The sequence below is a fragment of the Morus notabilis genome, unplaced genomic scaffold (genome assembly GCF_000414095.1).
Source record: "Morus notabilis unplaced genomic scaffold, ASM41409v2 Scaffold338, whole genome shotgun sequence".
In the NCBI taxonomy this organism is placed as follows: domain Eukaryota; kingdom Viridiplantae; phylum Streptophyta; class Magnoliopsida; order Rosales; family Moraceae; genus Morus; species Morus notabilis.
In genome coordinates, this window is record NW_010358348.1 from 281,696 (window position 1) to 295,401 (window position 13,706).

At 32.8% G+C, this 13,706-nt stretch overlaps 1 protein-coding gene across 1 annotated transcript; it reads left to right on the forward strand.

Annotated features, from left to right (window-relative positions):
• The first annotated feature begins 11,864 nt into the window (after positions 1 to 11,864).
• On the forward strand, positions 11,865 to 13,382 carry LOC21396916 (AT-hook motif nuclear-localized protein 25). Its single transcript, XM_010092426.2, has one exon. It carries the CDS (start codon positions 12,099 to 12,101, stop codon positions 12,963 to 12,965), a length of 867 nt encoding a protein of 288 aa, XP_010090728.1. The 5' UTR covers positions 11,865 to 12,098; the 3' UTR covers positions 12,966 to 13,382.
• Positions 13,383 to 13,706: the final 324 nt, after the last annotated feature.

The window sequence follows — 13,706 nt, forward strand, 5'->3', positions numbered from 1 at the left end:
CAGGTTCCTATACACATTATCATGTGATACAATGTGGTTGTTGAACTACTAGCTAGTGATGTGACACCCTAGTGTTATTTAACACTTTTCGTATCTTAGTCTATTTAATAATTTTGTAAACCTAAAGTGTTTGTTTTGTGCCAATATTTTCCATAGCTTTTATGCCATGATCGGATTGTTGTTATGCCCGGCTAATTCCTTTATTTACTTATTTGCAGAAGTATACGTGTAACTTTATTTTTTCTCGTTTAATGTAAATTTGACTACATTAATATTCGAAAGATCATTTCTATCTGTTGGGTGAACTTTCACACAAAGCTGAGAGGAATAGGTCCCTGTTTGGAAACCCAACAACTTCAGCCTATTTGGTTAGGCATTTATAATGGGAAGGGCCTGAAAGATTGAGATGTTAACTTGTTATAGATTAGTGGCCACATATATATATATATATATAGAGAGAGAGAGAGAGAGAGTGTGACGAAGTCAGAAAATTTTGTTAGGAGGGGCTAATTTGAGTTAAGTGTTTTTAATTAATTTTCAAATTGTGTCAATGAAAATTTATAGTCCTAAGACTAACAAGGACTTTTTGCATTTACACACCTCGAACTTAATCACGGATGCTAAGATCATACTCATAAATTGAAGTTTACAACCGAAAATTAGTTAGCAGTTTTCAAAGAAGTGAAATCCAGTACATGATTTCGTACTAGTGTCATTTTTACCCATAAGAATTGGAGAGTCTTCTAACTTTATTTTGAAATACCTTCGCATAATTATTCAATCAAATTGCTACTTAAATAGTAAAGGAAAAATAATTCTCATTTAATAATTTATTCTTATTTTTATTTAGACAAACGAACATGTCAACATAATGAGTGTATTCTATTTATCTAATCAAATCCTGTTCTCAAAATAACAACATTAATACTCAAATTCCTTAAAAAATTCAACAATGGATTACGTACTACAAATAAGTTAATCAAATAGAAAGAGCTACAAAAATAAGTGAGAAAAAATAAACATAAAAGTAAGAAAAGAAGATTATCAATTAAAAAAAAAGGCAAGCATTCAAGATTTTTGTGATTATATATTGCATTTTAAAAATTTTAGGGGTGTAAATTAGATTATTATTTTTTAGGGGGCGCGTTGTCTAATTTATTGTAGAGAGAATATAGTATATTGTATATATACTTATGTGCATATAGTGGTTAAAAAAACACAACAACAAGTTGAGAGAGGGCTTAAGCCCCCCCCCTCGTCCTATGCTCCCTTCGTTCCTGTATAGAAATAATGTTAGAGACACTAATTTTAGTCTCAGTTTGTGTATCAATTTATAAGCTGTCACAACTCTATTGGTTGATGCAATCATTTTTTTTTGTTAATAAATCTTTTAAACACCTACTAATAGAATTATAACACTCATGAGTAGGAATTAATATTAGTGTGTCTAGCATGATTCCCCCCATATACATATTCCACGATTACATTTTTGTGTTGTTATTCACCAATAGTTCATGAACCGTCATCGTACATTAGGAGTTTGTTCAGTTCGTCGATTTAAATTTTTAATTTAAATTGAGATGTGATTTTATCTGAGAGCTTTCAACTGTAATAAAAAAAAGTTAAATGTGACTTTTTGTAAGAACTTTTAACTGTAATAAAATTAAAATTAAAAACTAAAATCGGTGAAATGAACGAGGCCTAAGTTGCCTTAGAGTTTTCAGATTCAATCACGTGCTACCTCAGTCTTTCTGCTTTTACACCGTCGGTAATCCTTCCGTCAAAAATTGTTCTAAATATTTTAAAAGGGGCCATGTCATTACATGATGGTGGCTTTGAAAGCATGAAACGTTTTAGGTCATTTTCTTTAGAAAAATGAAAAAAAAAAAAAAAAAAGTTCTTGAAATTAAAGTATCCAAAAACGACCACCCAAAAAAAAAACGACTTTTGTCAGTGGGTCGGACCCTACACACATGATGATTCAGCAGATCCGATTGTACAAAGCACATATAAGCCTAGTAAATTACCATAGTACAACATCAACATCTTTATTTATGACAGTGGAACCAACGACATAAATAAAAATTGCCATAGTGTGTTCTGCCAAACGAAATGAAGAACCAACTTAAGATTGTGCGTCTATTACAAGACCTATTTGTGAAATAATCCTACATTTTAATGTTAATATCAAGACAATGTTATGCCAATACTTTAAAAAAAAAAAAAAAAAAAAAAAATCTTCTTGCTTCGTTCCCTTTGGTTTAAAAATGTTCTTCCCGATAGTTAACGTCGATCGGCTAGCTTTCTTGAGTGATACTTTTATGCAGCCATGCCTATAAATGGCAAATAAATAAATAAATAAATAAATAAAGAGTAACACTTTGACCCGCTCTTGGACGAAGGGTAGGTAGCTACAAGTACATATACATACATATGCATGTACACACACACACACACACACACATATATATATATATATATATATATATATATCTTGAACTTCGATGATTTTATCTTTATGAGCGGAAATTCTACAATAGATTGTCCCGAGCTATTACATGGGCGATGGAGCACAATCATATGTTATGAAGTGAGCGTAATAGTATTGTCCAAAAAAATTTCTATATTATGCATTGTTTGATTTAAATCTTAGATCAGGGTCAATGACCCTAATGAATTTATGAGCTTGCTCCTGATGTAGAGAATACATATTTTATCCGGTTTAATGCGGCTCTCATGTAATAGCAGCTTTCATATACTTTGCATGAGTCTATCCATGCATTATTCAAAATTACGAGACTGGTCCTAATTAACAAGTGAATGGACTAAAGATACTTTGAGGAGGGATTATATATATATATATATATATATATATATAACTTGGACACAGATGGAAACCTGAAATAAATGGATATTGGATGGCAGTTTTGTACGTTTCCAATAGCAGAAACAATAAAGTTACGTATTATTATTTTTATTGAAATAAAGTTGCATATTATTATTTTTATTTATTTATGTCAAAATCTCACAGCTTAAGAAACCATTGGGTCTAGAAGTTAGTTTCAGTCATTAATTCATACGAAAATGAATGAAATTAAAGAAAGCTAAAGGAGTGGTCATGGCTATATAAAATTAATTGTCCTTTTGGCCAAAAATGACAGCTATTGAGTGCCGGCAAGTTATCAGTTGACTTGAGCAAAGAGGATATGTGGCTTTCCACCATTATATGCCGTGCTCCAAAGTAGTAATTCTTGTGTTGAAAGAAGCTGCAACAACCCTTGACTGTGACTTGCTGACTTTCTCCTTTTGTTTTAGTCTAATAATTTGAGGTTTCACGTTCATGTTTCGTGCATGGCGTGATCAACAATTTAATTGCCTGTGCTGAAAGCAAGCTTTTCTTACGGTGTGAACAAAATTTTGCTCCGTTTGTGACCTGTTTTAGGATTATAAAAAAACTAGCGTGATTACCACCAATGGATTGGTGTAGTGGTTTGGACTTTTTTTTTTCCCCCTCAATTTTCCTCCCATAATGCATTCAAAATTTGATATTTTAGAGCCCTATTTTGGAACCTCATGCGTTGTGCGACGTTGAGTGTTGAGTCAGGTCCTTTTTATTTCATTGGTGAATCTCCAAAATTTTCCGGGGGGGGCGGCGGCGGCGGCATGAATCACATTGAGATTTGGACATCTAAATTTAGATTTTGGAGGTCATATATTTTCCTTGGATTGGAAAAGGCCACGTCTAAAATAACATGCCCCGTCGTGAAGGCCCAAATTAGTGGACACGACATGTATTTGCCCAACTTTTGAGTGGCTTTGGTCTAACTTAATGAAACCTAACCAATTCGGATTCACACTGCACAAAGTGCCACCTTTACAAGGTGAGAAAACAACGGATATCCGAATCTATTTCTAATCCTTAAAGATGAACTAATTAATTTATACTTTTTTACAATTAAAATAATAAAAATAGTTAAATTAAATATTTTTAAAATTCTAAAGTTACTATTTAATGGTCTATTGGTAAATTATAAAATAAACCTGCGGCCTCCCCGTCTTTGGCCGGTCGTCGGCGGGTCTCCGGACGGCCGGTTATAACCTGACAGGTTATGATCTATAGCCTGACAGATTACACTGGCCACTGGCAGGTTTCCGGCTATAACCTGACAGGTTATGATCCATAACTTGATAGATTACACCAGCCACTGGCTGGGTTTCATAAATAACCTGACAGGTTATGATCCATAACTTGACAGATTACACTGGCCACCGGCGGGTCTTCGGTAATAACCTAACAGTTTATGATCCATAATTTGACAGGTTATGATCCATAACTTGACAGATTACACCAGCCACCGGCTGGTTTCCAAAAATAACCTGACAGGTTATGATTCATAACTTGACAGATTACACTGGCCACCGGCGGGTCTCCAGTAATAACTTAACAGGTTATGGTCCATAACTTGACAGATTACACTGGCCATCGGCGGGTCTCCGACCGGCTACCAATTATAACCTGACAGGTTATGATCCATAACTTGACAGATTACATCAGCCGCCAACTTCTAATCACTGGGTCAGTCATAGTATGATCTATTAGATTATGATATATAATCTATGAGTATTTTAATCTTTTTAATTTGTGATGAAAATATCTCATATAAATAAAAAAAAATATAATTTTTTTAAAAATATAATTAAGAGGTTCGGTGATTACTCGATAAAACATGTAATTCTCTTTGCAAGGTTCACTGTCATGCGCCTGGCTCACACACGGGTCCCACGAAGTTGATATAGCACCATGTGAAACAGCCTTTTTCTGTGCTTTTGACATGGATTTTTTTGTTTTTTGTTTTTTGCAGCTCACGCTCTTGTCATTGTCTCTAACTATAAACGTTTTATAGTTCTCAACGTTATATTTTTTGTTTGGGTTAAGACCAAATTTTTTCCTTTGAGTGACAATAAAATCATCAAAATTATGCTATCAACTATTGAGGGTTGAGTTCTTTTTTCCTATTAGTTTTTGGATGAGTTTAAAAATTCACTGAGCTTAGGGAAAATAAATGTTATTATTATTATTATTATTATTATCTTTCCAGCCTATATTACTGAGCTTAGGGCAACATTCTCTTTTATACTTTTTTTTTCATGGTCCTAGCAACACAATGGCATTTTAATTTGTTAAATAAAAAAAAAATAACGGGAGTAAATTTGATTTCGAAATTGAGAAGGAACAGATGATACGAGCACAAGTTTTGGAGGCCACCTTGTCATAGTGCTAAAAATTCAATGGATTTAATAGAATTTATCTTTCTTAATTTCTTTTTTGCTACTTTAAGAAAATTAAATAAAAAAAAGAAAGTACACTCTTTTTTTTTTCAGTCCCTCTTGTAACTCTTTTTTTTTTTTTAGGTCTCAGTTTTGGGGCACATAATCTTGGTGTTTGGAAAGGGCACATCCTAATCCTGTTGTTCACATGAAATAGGAAATTAATCATGATTTCCTTAGAAACCTTCGTAGACAGACATTTTTGTTAATCAAGCACTTTGAGGAAGACAGATGGAACATGGTAATAACATGGAATTTTGTTTTTAACATGGTATAGGTTGAAATTATACGCGCATTTCCTTGTCATCTTTAATGTACACAAATCTAGCGTTGTTTTATCTCCAATTTGCTTAACTAATTGTGCTTAATTGTTAAATTATAATAATGTGGAACTGTAGAAGCTTGTCATCATTCTCACCTTTTGGTTATTTTAATATATCTAGTGGCCATAATTTTCTAAAAGGCTTCCCAATTTGACGTTGAATTATCATCACACTAACAAAAAAAGTTCGCCTACTCCTAAAAAAGAGAAATAAATAAAAGTTCTCGTGGTTACAGCCTTTTTTTCTCTTTTTTCTTTTTTTTTTTTAAAAAAAAAAAATAGAGCTCATGGCTCATGGCTGCATATTTTTGTATATAAGTATAACTAATAGTGAAAGGATTTGAAAAAGAATGGTAATTCTCCAAACTTGCTTGCTTTTGTAAAACCTTAGATTTTATTAATTTATTTATTTCTTACTATGAGTATAGTAATTTTATGTTCTTTCCATGTTTTCGTCAACGTTAAAAACAGATCAAGAATACTCTAAGGAAATTCTTATCATCTAATTAATTGCAATATTTAGATTATTTCCATGCAGGACGACTGCTCTTAAGATGGGAATTAAATAATTAATCAAATGCTTATCTTTTCAATGACATGAGGCCGAGCATTTTTTTTTTTTTTTTTTTTTTTAAGCAGATATGTCACACCAGCTACATGATTATGCTCTCAACTGGCTCTATTTTATATATAGATAATTCCATAGAGCTCCTTTAATTGGAGGTTGTGGTAATTAGATGCCTCTTGCCCATGATGTTGTGTATTCTCCTGAAAAGATTCTTTTCGTTTCAGATTGAAATATTTTTGTCGTTTTTTTTTTCTCCTTTTGAGAAATATGTTGGTTTAATTGATCTTTTTTTTTTCCTTGGTCTTACGTCTTATTTGGGATTGGGATGATTTTTAAATAGTAAAGGGAAAGATCGATATTGAAATAAATTCCATGTTCATTGAGATGTCATTGTTTTGAAATCAAGAGCAGTGAAAATCCGTAGAAAGGAATGTCTCCTTTAAAATGCACACGAGAGGAAAACATCATACCACTTCTTGGCAATATGGATTTTCTAATGTGAAAAATAAGCTTTTTGAAATGAGGAGAGAAAGAAATGAAAAGGATATATATATATATATATATATTGGTGGAAAAACATTCAGCAAGTTCTAATTTGAGCTAGTGCTGAATTAAGTTTTATTGTAATGACAATTTTTGAGGAAAGATATATTTAAGAAAAACACCTTCCACTTTAGTACTAAAAGCACTTGTTGCTTATAATATAAAATACCAAAGTCACGCAAAGCTTTTTGGTGGCTCGAGAAAGTTGGTTCCATTAACTATGTAGTAAATAATTATTTTTTCAAGTTGCATGGCACGTGATCAGTAATCAATATTCTTTGGACACCAACCAATGGGAAGAAAGTATTTCGTTCATGAACATAGTTATTGGAGTGGTAGATTAGACCGTGCAATCAATTTTAAAATAGAGAACATTGAAAACGATGGCCCGAAAGGTATGAAATAAGAGACGAATTGGGAGTTGTTGAAAATGGTTCACATTGCCAGGCCAAAAGGAGAGTAAAATCTATGAGATTAAATTTGTTTTCTTTTCTTCATATGGAATGAATTTTAAGTTACATACTAGCTAGTCTAGTAGATGGCTTTTATTTACTTTTTTTTTTTTTTGGTATAACTAGTTTACTACATGTGTAGTAAATGAAAAATGAGGAAAGAATTTAACTTGTTATAGACTTGTTCAAGAGACTTTGTACTTCTATTTTTACACAATGCTTTAAAGAAGTAAAATTCTAACGTTGTCGATTTAGGTTACAGTTTGAATTGATAAATTTTCAAATAATTTTTTAAGAAATGAGATTTTTTATAACTTGCTAATATAGAGATAAATTATCAATGAAAAGGGTTACGTGAAAATTTCAAATAACTCCTACTGTTTTTGCCATTTTTTATAAGAGAAATGATGTCATATGGGTCTAATTTTCCTTTAAAAAAAATAATACTAAATGATATTGGTAGTGCTTAACACAATCTACTAAATACTAATAAAAAGTTGGTCTCATAATATGGGATCTAAAATTAAGACTCACCTTCTATTAATAGTAGTGTGTAGCATCGATAGTGCTCCTAAGTATTTTTTCATTAAGTTCAAAACTATTTTAATTAGGTTCATGAAAACCAAAAACTGGCTTATAAATGTGCCAAACAATCTTGTATTGCTTGTTCCAAAAAAAAATATATAAATGCATATGAAATCGGGTAAAGTTAGCTATCTACTAGGAAAAGAAAATAAATACCTTTTAAAAGTACCTTATAAAAGCAAATATATCAGAATTTCTATATTTTACTTTTAATTAATAACTCTTTTAGTCAAATAATTATAATAATAAAATATTATTAATTAAGAATGAGTAATAAAAATTAAGAGTCATACTTTTAATAGTAAATTCTGTAATTTTTTCCCCTCCCTCTCTCCTCTCATCCTCTGTCTATCCTCCCTCCCCTGTTATGCATTTGAAAATTTGGGCCTTAAATGGGCCCAATAATTTGCTGTTGTCATCCACCGCCCCCCGAAAAGTGACGGAATTACAGCACCAAAAACGAAAGCGCCGGTTTAGTAAAGTTTTTACTTTTGTTTTTAACCAATAAAAATAAAAATAAAAACTATAATTTTTCAAATAAGTGTTTAGAATAAAAAATTTAATAGATTAAGGTCTCGTTCGTTTCGCTGATTCGAGTTTAGAATTCGAGTTTTGCTACAGTAAAAAGCTCTCACAAACAGTCACATCTAACTTTTTTGCTACAGTAAAAAACTCTCACATAAAATCACATCTCAACTCGAATTCTAAACTCGAATCAGCGAAACGAACGAGGCCTAAAATGATCTTTAAATTTTTTAAAAAATAATATAAGTGTTAAAATTAAATTTATAATACTTTAATTAAATTATAGTATAAGTTTTAAAATCTATTCTGAAGCATTTTTTTTAAAAGTCACAATTTTTTTTTAATTAAAAGTCATTTTCAAAAAATTATTCAAACACTTTTAAAAAATAACTTTTGGACTTGAGAAGGCAAGAGCTGCTTTTGAAAAGCTCTCCTAAACAGCCTATGTCTTCCGAATTCAAGGGTTAAGAGTTGAGAGCTTTTCACCGCTAAAGTTGCAGAGATTATTGCGGGCCCGTTCACTTCGTTGATTCGAGTTTGTAATTTGAGTTGATATATAATTTTATGTGAGAGTTTTTTACTGTAGCAAAAAAGTTAGATGTGATTGTTTCTGAAAGTTTTTTACTGTAGCAAAACTCGAATTCTAAACTTGAATCGGCGAAATGAAAATGTCACACAAAAGAATAACAAAATTAACCAAGTTCGAATGTACCGACACTTTCTATGTGGCTTTATGCCTTGTTTATTTCACTGATTTGAGTTTAGAATTCGAGTTTTATTACAGTAAAAAGCTCTCAGAAACAGTCATATCTAACTTTTTTGCTACAGTAAAAAACTCACATAAAGTCACATCTCAACTCGAATCGGTGAACTAAATGGATCCTTAATTTCTCACACGTACATGATACGGACCTTTTTTCTTGTCTTTCAACGTCATTTCGTTTTTATTTATATTTCTCATTAATTTTTTGTTTAAATATTTGAATTTTAATACTTTCTAACCCATCTCATTTTAAAGGGATATGTGTACAATCTCTACACTCATACTGCAATTACATGAAGCAGCTTTGGTTTGTATTATCCTGATAACTGCTGCATATTTTCACTCTTTTTAAGTACTTAAAAAATAAGGGAAAGAAAACATAAGACTGAGGGCCCGTATGGTAACCTTTTTAAAATGATTTTGTTTTTAATATAAAAATAAAAATGATAATATTTTGAGAATCATTCTGCGACTGATTCTGAAATTATATTTTGTTAGTTTTTTAAAAGATTATTTTGAGTATAATAAAGAAGTGAAATCGTATTTGGTTATAATTATTAGTTAATATATTATAACATTGTTGATAATTACTAGAATTTGAAAATAGAAAATAGAAAACAACATTCAATCGTTATCTAATTTATTCATAAAAATCATTCTCACTGTTTTTTATTTTCGTTTTCAAAATATTTGCTAAACAAACACGGTTCGCATACCGTTTTCATTTTCGTGCCTCAAAAGACATGTAAAATTATTTTAAAAAATAAGTAAAAATTAATTCTAAACACACCATAAAATTCTCCTTTCTTTATTATTTTCTAGTACCTATGAATGTTGAGTCTATGCATGTTAGAACGCGCACATCCCAAAAAGGTTAAGTTTATAGAGTGGCATTAATTTTTACTATGGGCCTGTTTGAATTGGCTTAAAAAAATTGATTTTAGTTTATTTAGTTTATAAGCCGCTTTTGAACCTATTTGGATGGACAATTTTAAAAAGTTTTTAACTTTTTAAGCACTTTTAGAACAAGTCATTTTTTTGGTGCTTATGAAAAAAGTGCTTATGAAAAGATTTTTTATTTACATCTTTAACTTTTATTTGTGAACAAAAAATTAAATATCCCATCCATATCCTTTTATTACATTATTTTTTATAATAAAAAGTATTTTTGACTTTTTGACCCAAAGAGGTTTAAAAGCTCTTTTTAGATATAAAAATATTTTTTTAAGCACTATTCAAACACTAATAAAAAAATCATAACTTATGTTTATCTTATTATACTACTTAAAAGTACAAGCACAAATTATTCTAAACGGACCCTAAGTATACACAAGTACATATAGCTGACAGTTGATAGTTTCATATACCCAAAAAAGAAAAAAAAATCAACTTACCAAGAGCATTTTATTACCATCTAGCTGACAGTTGATAGTGTCATATATACAAAAGCGGGTTGATATTAGTTTTATATTACACCCTAAAAATATATTAAAAACTAATTAGTAATGTTCTTTATGTGATATTTAGTCTAAACTAATGTCTTATTCATTTTACCGATTTGAGCTTTGTTATAGTAAAAAGCTCTAAAAAACAGTTAAATCTAACTTTTTTGCTACAGTAAAAAGTTTCACGTAAAGTCATATCTCAACTCGAATTAAAAATTTGAATCAATGAATTAAAAATTTGAATCAACGAATTAAACGAACCCCAAATATTATTATGCTTTGAATTAGAAGATAAGTCACTAAAAATTACAACATAACACCCAAAAATAACGGAAAAGGTGACATGATATATATTTCTTTTACCTAAGGAGAAGATGCCAATATATGATTAAATTTATCTACTAAATTGTTTTCTGTATAGATGTCATGCAGCTTCTGAAAAAGCTAAAATTTTTTTCATGCCTTGGTTGTCATGGAAGCACGTTCATTTTGAATTTATTTATTCACCTTGTGTTGATCAAGGAAAATAAAAAAATACCAATAAAGGTACATTCCCTCTTTCTCAAGTCTCATCTCTCAGCTTTTCATCCTTAGTTTATTCAAGTAATTTGTAATTTGTTTTGTAGATTTGAGTTGAGATGTAATATTTTTTTAGAAATTTTAATTATAATAAAAAAAGTTAGATATAATATTTTTTTATAATTTTTAACTGTAAAAATTTAAAATTTAAAATTTAAATTGGTAAAATTAATGACGCATAAATCCATTCCAATATTCAAAGCTCGGTGCTCAGACATTCATACGCCGTAGATTTTGAAAGAAAAAGAAAAGGGCAAGAGAAAAAAAAAAAAAGAGAAAATTTTACCTACCTACTAAAGTACTATTATACAACTTTTGAAATGTATATTAGTATATATAATCAGCTTGTGGTGTAATTATTATCATCCATTAGTTATCCCAAGTAGTACGCACTTTTCAACCTAGCTTTTCCGGTCATTAGCCCCTTTCTTCCAAAGGTTTGAAAGTCGGTAGAGAACAACCATAACTGGTGAAGCTGCATCTACCAAGCTAGCTAAGCTAGCCCATTAATCAAGTTCAACTTTCCCTAGTTCTTACGTTTTCCTCTCTAGTTCTTTTATTTTTTTTTAAATTTTTTTTTAAAACCCAGGCTTAATTATTCCCATATAGCACATTGAAAGGAAAAAAGCAAGGCCATAGTTAAATAAATTAAAAACAGTAAAAAAAGAACAAAAGAAAAAGAGGGGGGGCACAAGTTGCTACATGCAAAAATTTTTTAACTGGCTAGGGTTTGGAGTCTCTTAGGTTTTTTCTATGCTAGATAGAGTCAGTACTATTTAAAAAACTGTGATAAGGAGTACTAGACTACTAGTTCATAGTGATCTCTCCTTCTTTCAACACACTACTAAACTAATATCTCATTTTCCTTTCTCCTTTCACATTGATCAATATCAAAGAGAGAGAGAGATCAGATCAGAAATACCATATTTTTCATATTATATATAGTATTACTTGTTCGATAATACTAGATTATCGGACAAAATCACAAATGTCCGGTTTAGAACCAGCAGGACCAGGTTCTCGCTACATCCACCAACTCCTGGGACCAGATCTCCAGCTCCAAAGACCCTCAACAACACTCACCGACTCCAAAAACTCCCCAGAAAACGACCAACCAACCACTGACCACCCCGACGGGCCCACCACGAGCTCTGGCGGCGGCGCAGCCTCCTCCTCCTCCTCCCGCCGCCCCCGTGGCCGCCCTTCCGGCTCTAAGAACAAGCCCAAGCCCCCCATCTTCGTCACGCGTGACAGCCCCAACGCGCTCCGATCCCACGTGCTGGAGATCGCCTCCGGCTCCGACGTCGTCGAGTCGGTTTCCAGCTACGCGCGTCGCCACGGGAGGGGAATCTGCGTGCTCAGCGGCAGCGGCGCCGTCACCAACGTCACATTGCGGCAGCCGGCTGGCTCCGCCGCGGCGCCTGCGGCCCCGACGGGAGGCGTGATGACGCTCCACGGAAGGTTCGAGATCCTGTCGCTGACGGGGACGTCTCTGCCTCCGCCTGCACCTCCCGGGGCGGGAGGACTGACAATATACTTGGGAGGCGGGCAGGGGCAGGTCGTCGGGGGGAGCGTGGTGGGGCCCCTGACGGCTTCCGGGCCGGTGATGCTGATGGCGGCTTCATTTGCAAATGCGGTGTTTGATCGGTTGCCGCTGGAGGACGATGACGGCTCGGCCGCGCCGGTGCAGCCCACGACATCGCAGTCTTCGGGCGTGACGGGTGGCGGAGGAGGCGGCGGCGAAGTCCCATTTTACAATTTGGGAGTGGGAATGGCCGGGATTTACGGTGGTAATTTTTCAACTGAAGGTTTCGGTTGGGGTGGTGGCAATACCTCGTCAAGGTCTCAATTTTAGCTTCTACTCAAGATGTGAATAAAGAAGGATAAATAGAATTCTGCACCATTGAAGATGAAAATGGTGAAGAATTTGTGGAATATTGCTCTGGATAGGGATCGGTATTTGTGATATACATACACATGACAAGAATAGCAATCCTTTCCAAAAGCTCAAAGCTGTTAAGAAATTGAATGCGACAATAATAATGAGCATTCATCGGAGACGAAAAATTTCGGAAAACCTCTCAAATCCAGTAAGTAATCAGAGTACTTTGACCATGTCCCGATGCATGATATTGTTTTGTGTTCTTGTTTTGATCATCTTATGGGAAAGACTTGTACTTGTGTCTACAAGTTTAAGAATTTGCTCAATGACATGAGTTTATATGGATTCTTTGTTATTTCGATTATGCTCTTGAATTCCACTATTAAATCATTCTCCAGATTGAATTATATTAACTTATAATAACAATTGAAATTTAGTTAGTACTTGCTGAAAAATAATGGCCAAAGCTAATTAAGCCGAAAGGTAATTAGTATAGACCTTGCAGACCACTATCTTGGGAAGGAAAAGAAAACCCTAATTCTCAAAAGCAGGAAAAGATGCCTAATTAGCTTTGAAACTTGAAACTGTTCATGATGGATGGAAAGCTGCTTCTTCTTTGGAAGTTTGTGTTCAAACTGTTATCTAATTTTGGAGTAATATATTGTTCTCTAATATTGTTTTTCAGTTTTTGTCTGGCTTATAAATGTCTTCTAC